We start from the raw sequence: 15,071 nt of genomic DNA, 5'->3' as shown, positions 1-15,071 counted from the left end.
AACAGAGTAAAAGGGCAACCCACAGAATGGGAAATAATATTTGCAAATCACATACCTGATACAAAATTAACATCCAGAATATATAGAGACCTCCTAAAATTTAACAATGGAAAAATAACCTGAATCAAAAATGGGCAAAGAGGGACTTCCCTGGCGGGTCTAGCGGCTAAGACTCCAGACTCCCAATGCAGGGGGCGAGGGTTTGATCCCTGGTTGGGAACTCAGATCCCCGATGCTACATGGCATGGCTGAAATATAGAAAAAAAAAAAATCTCCGAAAGAATTCTCAGCATCACCAGTTCCCTGGTGGTCCAGTGGTTAGGACTTGGCGCTTTCACTGCTGAGGGCCCAAGTTCGATCCCTGGTTAGGGAAGTGAGATCCTGCAAAAAACAAACAAAAAAAACTTACATCACCCGCAATCTGAATAACACAAACTGAAACCATAACACATCGCCAAGAAAAAGATCTGTCCATGCCGAGTGGTGGGGCACTTGGAGACTCGGAAGCACTCACCCTTCTTGTGGGTAGGTGACTGTTCCATCCTCTTCGGAAACCAGCTTCGCATTCCCCAGTTATACCAGGCGCCGGGCACACAGTCTACAACCCTGTCTTATGTGAAGGGCTGGAGATCTGAGCACCCCTTCCCAGCTGGCAAGTCAGGCTGCCACAGTTTCACTGCCCCTCACCTGGGCACAGTGCTTCCAGTACCACAGCACCCTGACGAGGGGTCCTGTCAGCCACTTGCTAATTCATCAAGGCCAGAGGGATGCAGGCAACTTGTAAGGAATGTAAATAAATTAGAAATTAGAAATGCGGGAAGAGAAAGAAAATCAGGGTGTGGGTCTTTAATTGTGTGTGCACGCGTGCATATACACCCAGAAAGCTCTTCCGCATATTCCTGTGGTCACAGGAGCTCATCACATGGGCCCAGTCATTCGTGTTGACTGGTCATGACCGGTCAGTTAGGAACACCCCTGGCCTCCAAGCTGGACACCTGGATCTGAGTGGTAGTCTGAGACGAGTCTAGTAATTTAAAGAAAGAAATGGCTGTATGTGAATTTTTTTCCTGAATCAGGCCTGATATCCAGAGGGCCTGAGATCCAGGGACACAAAACCTCCCCAGAGCCCACAGCATAAGCAAGTGGAGTAAGGCAGGGCGAAGGGGTCGCCCACTTCCAGTCCTGGGGACCCAGCTCTCAGGGCTGGGAGAGGACTGCTGTTCACCTTCCCACTCCCACGGCTCCCCTAGCCACCCCGGGCTTTCTCTGTGCAGTCCACATCTGGTCAGTGAAGGGTCTTGGGTTTTTACCTCCGCTTCAGCAGGAGGAGGGGGCAGTGTGGGAACAAGATGAGGCCAGGAGAGGCTTCCTGACTGCCCACCCCTCCCCCCTCCCTGTGTCTGAACCATCCCCTTGGAGAAATGATGATTCCGGAAGGGGGTGTGAGGTAACACTGCCAGGAGCAGTGACCCCAGGAAAGAGGGTCAGAGGAGATCCGTGGGCTAGCTGGGTTTCAAGGCTCGAAAGGAAGCACCCAGCCACCCCATCCCCAACGTCCAGGGGAAAGAGAAAGCAGTAAGAGACAGGGGAGGTCCCGGCCTAGCCCCCTCCTTGGGGTAAACTAGTTCTCAGGCACTGTGAGATTCTAAAATATTTTTGTGTGTGTTAAAATCTTCTAGTCAAACATGATATGTAAATATAACACCCAGAGCCTAGTATAACCGCCACTCTATAACTTTCCTTTAACGGAATTATTTTAGATCTCAGACAGAGCTTTGTTGTTATACTTTTTTCTTAGAAAGATGTTCAAATGGCTATGGGCTTCCCTGGTGGCTCAACTGGTAAAGAATCCGCCTGCAATGTGGGAGACCTGGGCTCAATCCCTAAGTTGGGAAGATCCCCTGGAGAAGGGAACAGTTACCCACTCCAGTATTCTGGCCAGGAGAACTCCATGGACTATATAGTCCATGGGATCGCAAAGAGTTGGACTCGACTGAGAGACTTTCACTTCAAATGGCTAAGCTAGTTCCTAAATTTTAAAAATTGGTTGCAGTGGGGGAGGTAAAATTGCTAACTTGTGCAAATAAACACAAGCAACTCATATCAAAGACTAATTTTTTAAATTAAGCCAGTGCAAGAAAGATGTCTACTATCATTACGTGAAAACTATGCAAAAAGATTCTTCATGTTTTGTTTCTATTTCAGTACTGGTGTTAAACTAGGCAGGTATTCAGACAACATATCCGACTCTGGCAAGAGACAAGAAAAAAAAGAACTTGCAATTGAAAGCACTTCTGCAGAAACAAAGATGCGGGGCCATTTTCACTCTAGTAACTAACTTGTCCTGGAAAATAACTGAAAAGCAAAGATATGGTGTACAGAAACCTTAGGAACTGGAGCTTAAGTTTTAGAAAGACAAATATCAAAAACTATCGACTTCTAAAGTCATTTTATTTTCACTTAATCGACAGATCAACAGATGCAGAAATCGACTAGATGTCAATTACAAAACTGAAGGCAGATCTGAGCTATCTCTGCCCGAGTACACAGTTGATTTTTCCCCTCCCAGAGTATACAGTATCCCTTTCAAACCATGGCTATGTATGTCATAACTATATTTAGAAGTACACAGAGAGGAAAATACTACTGCAATTCAAGGCTGTAAATGAAAGGGAAACACATCAGAGCCTCATGGAATGGAAAGCTGAAACGTCAGTTCGTGTTCCTCAATCAGTATCAAACGTCAGATGACACTGGAAGGTGTTAATTATGACCAAAAAAAAAAAAAAAATCCTGTAACAAATTCCACTGAAGAAAAGGGTAGGCTTTCTTCATACAGGAGGTAAAAAATTGATTTTTGGTTTCTCCTCCCAGCACGGTCAGAAGTAAACACAGTTGCAAAGTTCTCAACAAATATTCAAGAAGCTCTGTGGACAGTCTGAAGCACGGATTTCAGTCAATATATAGAAGTAACCACTTGTTTACAGCGGAATAACTTTCTTTAAAAACGCAGAGGAGCAAAGGGAGCTTCAGAAATCACGAAAAGCGAAGAATACAGGCAAGAGGAACCGCCGCGCGTCAGCCGATGAATCTTTCAGACGGCCACGTCTCCTGCGCGTTGGTGGGGACCGCCGGAACCACTTCCTCCGGCGGGGCCAGGGCCTCCATCTCGCGCACCACCTGCGTGAACACCTGGTCCACCATCAGTTTGCTCTTGGCCGTGACCTCCAGAAACGGGCACCGCCACTCACGGGCCAGCGCGCGGCCCTGCGCCGTCAGCACCTGGCGCTGGGCGTCCAGGTCGGCCTTGGTGCCCACGAGCACCAGCGGCACGGCCTTGGGCCCCCGCAGCCGGCCCATGCGCTCGCGCAGCGGCCGCACCGCCTCGAACGAGGCCTCGCTGCACACGCTGTAGAGCACCACGAAGCCGTCGCTGTTCTTGATGTACAGGTCCTTGAGGGTGACCAGGTGCTCGGCGCCCACCGTGTCCACGATCTCCAGAAGGGCGGGCGCCGCGTTCACCTCGATCACCTTGCTGAAGAGCTCCTCCACCGACGGCTCGCACTGCTCGGGGAAGCTGCCGCAGGCGAACTGCGTGGCGAGCGCCGTCTTGCCCACCGCCACGCTGCCCAGCAGCACCACCCGGTAGCCCTTGGCCGGTCGCAGTCCCAGGCCCGCCATGGCCGAAGAGGGCGGCTGGCGGGACGCGCGGCGGCAGGAATGGCGCGCGGAGGCGGGGGCCTGGCGGGGGCCGCGCGGGGCGGGGGGCGGGGAGGGAGGGGCCAGGGGGGCCGGGAGGGAGGGGCGAGGGGAGGGGCGGGACCCGGGGGCCGGGGCGCGGGCTCCGGGTCGGGGCGCAGGCTCCAGCCCGGGCACGGGTAAGCTAACCCCTCTGCGCCCAATCCCGCCCTGCCCCGCCCGGCTCTGCCCCCTGCGGCTCAGAGGCCACCCGCCCCAGACCCTGGGCCCCGCGCGCCCCTCCGCCGGCCTCAGTTCCCTCGCCCCGCGCAGCGTCTGCCCCGCCCCCGGCCCGAGCGGCCCGGCGCCGGCCTCGCCCACCGGCCGCGCCGCCCCGGCCTCTGTCTCAGCTCGGTCCGAGCTGCCCGGCCCCGCTCCTTCTTCCCCAGGACCCCGCGGGCGGGGACCCCGCCCTCAGCCCCGGCTCCCTGCCCTCCCTCCGAGGAGAACCCCTTCCGTCCTGGAGCAGATGGTAACCGGATCCCTTCCACGTCAACCGGGAAATAGCCGCATTTCTTCACATTTCAGATCCAGTCTCATGGCCCGAAGCCAGACTGGCCTCACTCAAGGTCAGGCCTGGGGAGCCGTGCCGCCGCGGCCCCTCTCCAGGCCTGGGGACCCTAGGGAAGAGGTAGCGTGTGAAGGAGCTTCAGGCCGAGGGTCCCTCGTCACTCCCTCCTAGCACCCATTCCAAGGCCTGGGCCCCTCATGCCCCTCCCTGCCTTTCCTCGGGCCCCGCCAGCCCCCTCTTGTCACTGAGCAGAGTCCAGAGTCCAACTTTTATAAAGTCCAGAACTCTATAAAACGTTGATCACATTTCACTCCCCTACTTAAACCCTCCTGGCTTTCTGTTGCGCCCTCCTGACCTTAGAGTAGAGATCATGTAACTCCATCCCAACCCAGACAATGGAAGCGTGTACCCATTCACCCAGCAGCAGGCAGCCAGGGAAAGCCCTGGGCATCCGCGCTTTGGGGTCATCTAAAGGGGCTCCCCAGGTCTGACTCCCCTGCCCCAGTCATTTTCGAGCTTCTACACCGGCCACACAACCGTCTTGCTGTTCCTTGATGTCAGAGGAGAAAGGCTGTGCGGGGATAGAGGGGACAGGGCACGCAGTCCTGGGATTGCACACCTGAGTAAGCCCCGCCCACTGTCCGCTGCAGGCACTCACAGATGCCCGAGGGCTTCAGGAGACCTGCAGGCCTGGGCTGGAAGTGGAGATGAGATAGCGCCTCCCCTAGGCTTTGGGTACCGATGAATCTCCCTCGTTCCAGTGCAGCCTGAGGGGCAGCACTCCAAGACCGACAGAGCTGGAGTTTCCTGCCTCCCTGGCAGCACAGACTCAAAGTTTAAGTGACAATAAGACATCCTGCCCTTAACTGTCTGTGGTCAGTGACAGAATGTGCTTTTCTATAAATAGCACAGAACATCCTTAGTGTATAATATTAAATATATACTTATTACAACAGACAACTTGATTTCTAAACAGATATTACAAGACTTATTCTCTGACTGCAGGATAACAAAACTAAAAAAATTTTTAAAGGATAAGCTGTAAATATTCTCCGGAGAAATGCAAGTTCCACACAGGTTTCAACAACTCCCCTTGGATAACTTTTGAGGGAACTGAGGGAACTCACGGTCAAAAAAGTCACAAAACACAGGAGGAAAACGTCACTCTGAGCGACAGCCGATGGAAACACCAGACAATAAAATCACATCCAGAAACCTGCGGATATTAGTATTATTAGACATACAAAATAATTATATGTGTTTAAAGATTTAAAAGAAAAGCTTAAAAACATGAGCAAGGAATAAGAGACTATAAACTATGGTCAAGTAATTTGAAAGAAATTCTACCCTTACCCCCCCCAAAAAAAAAGAAAATACCTTCAGTACTTTGGCCACCTGATGCAAAGACCGGACTCATTAGAAAAGGCCCTGATGCTGGGAAAGATTGAAGGCAAAAGGAGAAAAGGGCGGCAGAGGATGAGATGGCTAGATAGCATCGCCAATTCAATGGACTTGAATCTGAGCAAACTCCAGGAAATGGTGAAGGACAGAGAAGCCTGCTGTGCTGCAGTCCATGGGGCCCCGAAGAGTAGGATGTAAGTTAACGACCAAACAACAATAAACCTTTTAGAAATGGAAAATATAATAATTTATTATTTTACTTAACACAAAACACCCATTGATAGGTTAAATAGAAGTTTAAACATGGTTGAAGAGAGAAATAGAACCAACATTATTCAGAGATGTGAATAATCCTGGACCGGTTTCCACCATACAGTGCCCTGTGCCTGCAGCAGGTAAGGGTTTCTTCAGGCTGCCATGAGACTAACGGATATTCACAGAGTGCCTTAAGTTGACAGTTGGCTGGTTTGAGCCTGTCATTATTATTTGAGGCTTTTAAAACCCTTAACAAAGTCAGCCAGCCCCGTAGTCCATCTTATTACCGTTGCCTCAATGCAGTTAAAGTTCCGCTGCTAGCATGGAGGCCCATGCTTCCCCTGCCGCCCGAATCACATCCTAATCCAGCCCTAGCAAGTCATTAGAACTGTGCCACAGGCCAGAGCTCATCACCGGCTCACTCAGCACCAGCAGTAAGGGCCCTCCCATGGGTCTGAAGGGTGTGTGATGCATCTTAGAATTCTACCCGTAAGTTTTGCTTTCTACAGCCTCTTCTGGTACTAACTCTCTTAATTTGGATTCCCTCCCAAAGCAGAATCTATGACATGGGACTTGGTCTAGTGGGCAAATAGTTTATTTTTGGAAGTGATCACTGGGATCCAGAATGGAGGCCCTGAAAGAGAGAAACAGGGAAGGTGCGGGGAATCCCACACCACGTGTATTCTTGAGTTATTGCTGTGCAGTACTTGAGAAAACGTGTAGGATGTCAGAATTGTCCACTGATGCACAGAAGCCCGGGAGGCATGTATCCACTGGCACCCATTCGTCACGGCTCCAGGGTTGCCCTGCGAACTCCCTCTTCCAGGTGCACATGTGCCCGGGAGGCTGAGTGAACTCCAGAAGCATCCAAGCAGCAGCAGTGGAGACCCAGGGGTGTGCAGTGCAGCTGAGGCAAGTGGCAGCCAGGCTCCACCCGCACAGCCAGATGGCTGCTGCAGCCATGACTAGGGCAAGAAAGTGGACCCAGGGGACATGAGTCTAGAGCATAAGAGACGACCGACTCAGCTCTATTTACTTCTAAATTGAAGTACAGTTGTGCCAATATCTGCTGTATAGCAAAGTGACTCAGTTATACACATATATATTCTTTTAAAAATTATTTTCCATTATGATTTACCCCAGGAGATTGGATAGAGTTTCCTGTGATATATAATAGGACCTTGTTGTTTTATGGTTGTTGTTTATCCATCCTAAATGTAATAATTTGCATCTACCAACACCAAACTCCCGGTTTATCCCTCTCCCTCCTCCCCTCCCCCTTCACAGCTATAAGTCTGATCTCTGTATATGTGTGGTTCAGTTCTAATTGCTGAAAATACTTCATTGTGGGGGTGTGTGTGTAGGAACATATTATCTGCAAATGAGGAAAATATTACTTATTTCCTTTTCTTTTATTGCTTTAGCAAATATAACAATATTGAACCAAAATAACAATATTGAACCAAAGAGGTAATTGCTGGCATCCCTCCACATTTCTGAACAACAGAAGTGTCTTTACATTGTGTGAGTAATATGCTGTATGCTTGTGTACTCTAACTGATAATTTTTATCATAAGAGAAGGTTATTGTCTATTTATACCTTAGCATTTTTACTGGGAACAACAGCAGTTTTTTGTTTGTTTTGGTTTTGGTTTTTTGGACTCTGACAGATTCATAAGGTTTTTCTTCTTTAATTTTGAGAATTTAATAATTGTAAGTTGATGGATTTCCTGTTTATGAATCATTCTGTTTCTCACCTCCTCTCTTACCACCCTTCTCACTGCCTTCTAGACACAATGACCTGTTCCTCTGGCAGGACAATCTCTTTTCCCATCACAGAATTTTCATATTTGCTCTTCTCTCCCCCTAGAATTCTGTTCCTCAGATGTCTGCATGGCTCACTCCCTCATTTTTAAAAAATATTTATTTATATGCACCAGGTCTTAGCTGCAGCGTGCAGGCTCTTCTTTGTGGCATGCAGGATCCAGTTCCTTGTTGTTGGTCAGTCACTCAGCCATGTCCAACTCTTTGCAACCCCACAGACTGCAGCATGCCAGGCTTCACTGTCCTTCACTGTCTCCCAGAGTTTGATCAAACCCATGTCCACTGAGTTCAGTGATGCCATCCAACCATCTCATCCTCTGCAACCCTCTTCTCCTCCTGCCCTCAATCTTTCCTGGCATCAGGGTCTTTTCCAATGAGTTGGCTCTTCACATTAAGTGGCCAAAATAGTGGAGCTTCGGATTCAGCATCAGTTCTTCTGTGAATATTCAGGACTGATTTCCTTTAGGATTGACTGGTTTGATCTCCTTGCAGTCCAAAGGACTCTCAAGAGTCTTCTCTAGCTCCACAGCTCAAAAGCATCAATTCTTCGTCCCTGACCAGGGATTCAACCTGAGCCCCCTACATGTAGTCTGAACCACTAGACCACCAGGGAGGTCCCTTACTCCATCCATTTTATTTAAGTCTCTTGCTCAAATATCACTTACTGAAAGGGGTCTTCCCTTATCCCTTTAGTAAGTTACAGGTGGAATTGTATCCCCCCAAATCCATGCATTGAAGTTTTAGCCTTCAATACTTCAGAATGTGACTTTATTTGGAAATAGGGTTTTTTTCAGATATACTCAGTTAAGATGAGGTGCTACTGGAGCAGGGTGAGCCCCACTCTAGGATGACTGGTGCCTCATGAAAGGGGACATGTGGGCGCAGACACAGACAGGAAGAGCAGCACGTGGAGAGGAGGGCAGAGACTGGGGTGGCGTTTCTGCAGCCGAGGGTGCCAAAGGTTGCCAGAAAATCACTAAAAATTGAGGGAAAGGCATGGCACGAGCTCTTCCTCACAGCCCACGGAAGGAATGAACCCTGCCAACACCCTGATCTGAGGGTTCTGGCCTCCAGACTGTGAGACTGTAAGTTTCTGTGTGAGTCACCCAGTTAACAGCAGCCCAGGGAACTAACACCTCAACCTGTAAGAGGGCTAGGGCTTCAGCCCAGGAATTTGGGGGGATACAACTCCACCTGCCATGAACCCACAGCTCACTGCCCTGCTGAGCTCCTTTGGGCTGCTATGACAGAGCCCCGGAGACTGGGTGTTCATCGCTCACGCTTCTGGGGACTGGGTGTTCATCGCTCACGCTTCTGGGGACTGGGAAGTCTAAGGCCGAGGCACCAGCAGACTCTGGTCATCTGGTGAGAGACGCTTCCTGGCTTATTCGTAACTGTCTTTTTGCCGAGTCCTCCTGTGGTGGAAGGGCAAGGGAGCTTGGGCAGGGGTGGGAGGAGTCCATTTTATAGAAACACTAATTCTGTCCAGGAGGCTCCTCTCTCAGGACCTAATCACCCCAAAGGCTCCACCTCCAAACACCATCACCGTAGGGGTTGGGTGTCAACGTGTGAACTTGGGGGGAAGGTGGTATGCAAATTATATGAAATGAAATTGATTATTTGTTTATTGTTTCCCTCATTACAACGTATCTCCCATGAGGGCAGAAACACTATACTGCTGCACCTACTGTGCGTCCAGCAGTGCCTCCCACACAGTAGGTGCTCCACAACTACAGTCCTGCTCTGATGCTTGCTTTGAAAAGGTGAATTTGTTCCAACACCATTTAACAATTAGGAAACAGTTCGAGCATAATGTGAATTTTGCATTTTGTGTGATTTTGTTCACAAGAAACCCTACGTGAACACAGAAAACTCCACCGGCTGAACTGAGGTGTGTAGGAGAACACACTCACACACTTCAGATGTCTCCCAGTTTCCTTCTAACCCTCATCCACACTGGGGTTACGACTTTCCAACCACCTCACCAATATCTCAGAAGCTGCAACCCTTCTGACGCCTACTTCAAGCTTTAGGTAAAGAATCAAGCTTCAGATGAAGAATCATATCTTTTGCAGTGAAAAAAAAAAAGTGAAAGTGTTAGTTGCTCACTCGTGTCCCATTCTTTTCAACTCCATGGACAGTAGCCCACCCGGCTCCTCTGTCCATGGGACTCTCCAGGCCAGAATACTGGAGTGGTTGCCATCTCCTTCTTCAGGAGATCGAACCCAGGTCTCCTGCACGCAAGAGGATTCTTTATCATCTGAGCCACTAGGGAAGCCCCCTTTGTAGTAGTTATGTCTTTTTTAAAAACAATTTAACTTGTGCAACTGTGTTAACCTTTTTTTTTTACTAGGTTCCCATCTTTATTCATTTTTGGCTGTGCTGGGTCTCCACCGCTGAATGCAGGCTTTCTCTAGTTGCAGCGCGTGGGCGTCTCATCGCAGTGGTGTCTCTTGTTGCAGAGTATGGGCTCAGTAGGGGTTGGGCATGGGCTCAGTTGGCCCACGGCAGGTGGAATCTCCCCCGACCAGGGATTGAGCCTGTGTCCCCTACACTGGCAGACAATTTCTTAACCACTGGGCCGCCAGGGAAGTCCCATGCTCCCATCTTTTTAAAACTGTATCATTGATGAAGTATTTTGAGTATCCTGCCCTAACCTCATTTTCCCCATAAGTCCTGTATTTTTTATTATGCAATTTTGTATGACACCCTGAATTTTAAGAATGCTTCTGATACATCTTAGCTAAACTGACCATATTTGTTGAATAGTTGGATAAATGCTTGCCTTTCTGAACGAAACCCCAATTTATCCTGATATTTCTTTTCAGTATACTAATGAAATAAATTTGCTAATTGCTTGTTGAGGCTGTTTGCATGCAAAAGACTGTGTAGAACCATACAGGATAAAAGAAAGAAAAGAAAGTCGCTCAGTCGTGTCCAACTCTTTGCGAGCCCATGGACGGTAGCCTACCAGCCTCCTCTGTCCATGGGGTTTTCCAGGCAAGAATACTGGAGTGGATTGCTATTTCCTTCTCCAGGAGATCTTCCTGACCCAGGGTTTGAACCCGGGTCTCCTGCATTGTAGGCAGATGCTTTACCATCTGAGCCACCAGGGGAGTCTAAGGATAAGGCAGTGGTTAATGCAGAGGTGTGAAAGAACCCAGAAAGTGACACCTCATTACTCTTGCTCAAGACCCAAACGCTCAATAGACAGGACAACAGAGACTCAAGAACATGTATATAAAATTGTACCTTATTACAGATGATGTCTGGGTCGGAACAGATGGCTGGCTTTAGCAGACTGAATTAAATCACCTTCCTAACCCTAACCTGGGGCTTCCCAGATAGCTCAGTGGTAAAGAATCCACCTGCAATGCAGGAGACGTGGGTTCCATCCTTGGGTTGGGAAGACTCCCTGAAGAAGAAAGGGCAACCCACTCCAGTATTCTTGCTTAGGAAATCCCATGGACAGAGGAGCCTGGCAGGTCATGGGGTTGCCCAGAGTTGGACACGACTTAGCGACTAAATAACAACCCTAAATTTGAGTGCCACCTTTGGACTCACCCGCCCAAGGTTGGGCAGCCCCGCAAACCTACCGGTCACCCCAGTTGAAGCGGCCCCTTGAAAGTCATGGCAGGAAATCGCAGATAGCAAAGCTCGTGTCGTATTCCAGGTGCCCGCTCCCCAAACTCCTGGCCTGATTTTATTATCTAGGCGTTGTTGCTCCTGGGGGCCTTTTAACGTCTCTGAGCCTTTGGTCCTAGGCCTGAGAGAATCCCTCTGACCCCCAAGTCTGGACCCAACCGGAGGAGCCGTGGTCTCAGCACCTCTAGGCACAGAGGACAGCGTCCCCGGAGCGAAGCAGCCGCAGCCGTCGACGGCCTCTGCGGAGAACTGCACGCCCCTCCCGGGAGCAGGAAACAAAGGCGCCCTCTGGCGCCCGCTGGAACCATCGCAGCCGTGCTGGGCCGCCTCTGCTAGTGGGTCTGCTGGTGGGTCCGCTGGTGGGTCGGCTAGCGAAGACAAACGCGGACGCAGCCGCTGAAAAGCAGAAGTGGTTACTCCCTTTTTGGCAATTAAGCAGTTTAGGTGACTGGAAAAAAATCTGCTGAGACTAGGGATTCTGAATGAGCTATTACAAAATCCTTCCTTGCACAGCTGCAGTGGTGGGGAAGAGAAAATGACCCAAACAAAGAAGCTCTGAAGCTGGGGGTGGGGGAAGCCATATTTTCAATCTTGGTAACCAAGAGCTTCCGATGTCATGGAGAAGAGAGACAAGACTGTGAGCTTTTTGAAAGCTGCCACTTAGAACCCAGACTCCCACACAAAGTCTTCGTCCTAGAAGGTCCAGATCCTCAGTGAATGAATGAATTCAAATATTTTCAAACTATCAGCAAAAGGAGATGAGAAAGAAAATTTCCTATCCTGGGCCCTTCCTAGGACAAAAAATAAAAGATCATTCCTAAAATTTGTACGGAGAAGGCGATGGCACCCCACTCCAGTACTCTTGCCTGGAAACTCCCATGGACGGAGGAGCCTGGTGGGCTGCAGTCCATGGGGTTGCGAAGAGTCGGACACGACTGAGCAACTTCACTTTCACTTTTCCCTTTCATGCATTGGAGAAGGAAATGGCAACCCACTCCAGTGTTCTTGCCTGGAGAATCCCAGGGATGGGGGTGCCTCATGGGCTGCCGTCGATGGGGTCGCACAGAGTTGGACACGACTGAGGCGACTTAGCAGCAGCAGTAGCAGCAAAATTTGTAATGAGAGCTCAGGCCTGGGGGCGGGGGTATGGGTGGGATTTAAACAGAGCATCCCTTTCAGGTCCTGGAAACAGCCAGCTGAGAAACGAACACAAAGGAGCCCAGGCTGGCAGTTCCTTCAAGAGCTCAGAAGCAATATAAGCCTGCCTGCCTGGAGAGACACACCTTCAGTGAAGATCTCTCCTGATCTTCTCAGATAAAGCTCATGGTCCCAAGTTCCAGAACAGACGAGGAAACAAGTCACCATAGGCAAGAGCCAGTACAAACGGTCTAATGTTCAGGCAGTAGGATTACCAGGTCAAAGACATATGATCAATATGTTTTACAAACAAAAACAGATCCGAGATACGAGAAAAATTGTGATACTGAGGCAGGAGGTTGATCCCTCCCACCACCAGAATAAAGCGATAGCAGAGTCACTCCCTGTGGACGAAAACTCCAAGCAGGACAGTTAAGAGAGGAGGCTGGGCCCTGCACAGACCATGCATTTCTCTCTCTTGGTCAGGAGACCTCCCCAACTAGACATGTGCAGAAAGGCTCTGTGGAGGTCAAAGGGGTGTGATGCCAAGTGATGCTGACTACCCACAGGCGTCTTCCGTGAAATCCATCTTGGCTGAGAGCTGTACGTGCTCGCATGGGAGGATCCTGCGGCATACCAAATGTGGACTGTGAACCAGGCAAATTCAGAGATTGGCCAGGGCTTCCCTGGGGGCTCAGTTTTAAAGAATCCGCCTGCCAATGCAGGAGACTTGGGTTAGATCCCTGATCCGGGAAGTTCTCACATGCTGCAGAGCAACTAAGCCTGAGTGTGTGTGTAAGTCGCTTCTGTCATGCCCAACTCTGCAACCCTTCAGTCATGTTCGACTCTGCAGCCCACTAGTCTCCTCCATCCATGGGATTCTCCAGGCAAGGATACTGGAGTGGCTTGCACTGCCCTTCTCCAGGGGCTCTTCCCAACCCAGGGATCGAACCCACATCTCTTACCTCTCCTGCATTGGTAGGCAAGTTCTTTACCATTAGAGCCACCTGGGAAGCCCTAACTAAGCCTGTGGGCCACAACTACTGAGCCTGTGCTCTAGAGCCTGGGCTCTGATACAGAAGAAGCCACAGCAACGAGAAGCCCCCGCTCGCTGCAGCTAGAGAAAGCCCGTACACAGCAACAAAGACCCAGTGCAGCCAAAAATAATAAATAATTTAAAAAATGATTGGCCCAAGGAAAATGGGAAGAAATGCCCCATAAAAGTGATTCAATCTGCCACAGGGGCTTGACTCAAGGGCTCTCTTGAGTCTGTCCGTGAGTCTATCCACACATACTCTACTCTTTTTCCTCCTAATAAATACTTGTTTCACTAATTCCCATCTTTGTGCAAGTTTTTTTCCTTCCAAGTCAAAGAGTCAGGCCCTTGTCACTGACCACTGGTCTAGGGGCTAGGATTCGGTGCCCTCACCGCCTAGACCTGACCTCAGTCTCCGGCCAGGAGCCGAAGCCCCGCTTCAAGCCACTGCAGGCTGAGACCATTCCAGATCAACACTAAGTAAAAACACTGGCTTTCGCAGAATACAGTTACCCAGGTAAGTGGCATCAAGAACTGACCTCACTGTCTCAGCCTGCGTTCACGGGGCTCCAGCTCCCACTCAGAAGGCTGCAGGCCACTCCTGTCCTTCCGTTCCTGCCCTGTGGACTCGAAGCACCAGCATCAGTCCCGGAGACCCCCACAAGAGCCCCCATTATGGCTATCTTGCCTGAGTTCTCCTTCTCAGACAAGACCTGGACGCGCAGCTGCCTGGCCCTGACAGGGGCCCTGGCTGGAATAAGGAGCACGGTCTCTTCCTGGTGCTCTGTCCTTCCCTCCAAGGTCGCTGCCCAGCAGTATGGCCCCTCTCGACAAAGTCAGATTAGGAAATCATCATCGCAGCCACTGAACACTATATATGTATTCAGAACATGTCAACTAGAGCCAAGACATCCAGTTTCTAACCAAGTTTGCTCTTAAATAAACATGCCTGAGAGAAAACAGACAAAAGTGCTACTTAGGTTTGCAGTGATTTGCTTAAAGGAAGCTTTATCTATTCTAAAGCAAACTGTGAATTGCCTTTCCTTTGTCTCCCTGGAAACTGTCACCAAGAAATACTGAACCTGGGCCAACTGCCGGGGGAGCCCTTCTCTGAAAGGAGGGCGTGCCTGGCGAGAGGACAGGAGGGCAGGGGACCCCGGTGTCCCCAGCGCTTTCTCGGGGAGGTAGGTTTCAGGAAAGAGCTCATATGGGAGCCCAGAAACTGGCAGTGGGTTCCTTTAGAGCTGCAGGTCCCTGCCAGTCCTTGAAAAGTTCTGGTGCTCCTCAGAATGCTGGAGAAGACATGTGCTAGCGTGGGGCGTGGGAGGACAGACATTCTTGGGTCGAAATCCAGGTGCCCAGTGGAAGAGACGGAAATGATTCCAAAGGCTTCCTCGATTCAACCCATCCGTTAACGAACAAGAATCGGCGCTTCTGGCGGTGCAGTTTCAGAGCCAGAGGCCAGGACACCCACGGCCGCCTTTTGCTCATTCGGGCTGTTCTGGGACATCCAGGCTGGAGGGG

At 50.1% G+C, this 15,071-nt stretch overlaps 1 protein-coding gene and 1 non-coding gene across 2 annotated transcripts; one reads left to right on the top strand and one right to left on the bottom strand.

The window, feature by feature from the left end:
• Positions 1–300: 300 nt before the first annotated feature.
• TRNAE-UUC lies at positions 301–373 on the top strand. The gene has a single exon. It is a non-coding gene; the product is annotated as a tRNA-Glu (tRNA).
• Positions 374–2,432: 2,059 nt separating this feature from the next.
• Positions 2,433–3,768, bottom strand: LOC102401189 (ras-related protein Rap-2c). Its single transcript, XM_006079041.4, has one exon. It carries the CDS (start codon positions 3,679–3,681, stop codon positions 3,079–3,081), a length of 603 nt encoding a protein of 200 aa, XP_006079103.1. The 5' UTR covers positions 3,682–3,768; the 3' UTR covers positions 2,433–3,078.
• Positions 3,769–15,071: the final 11,303 nt, after the last annotated feature.

This window comes from Bubalus bubalis, chromosome 20 (genome assembly GCF_019923935.1).
Source record: "Bubalus bubalis isolate 160015118507 breed Murrah chromosome 20, NDDB_SH_1, whole genome shotgun sequence".
NCBI lineage: Eukaryota > Metazoa > Chordata > Mammalia > Artiodactyla > Bovidae > Bubalus > Bubalus bubalis.
The sequence above is the reverse complement of the archived record's forward strand: the minus strand, read 5'-3'. Positions and strand labels throughout refer to the sequence as shown.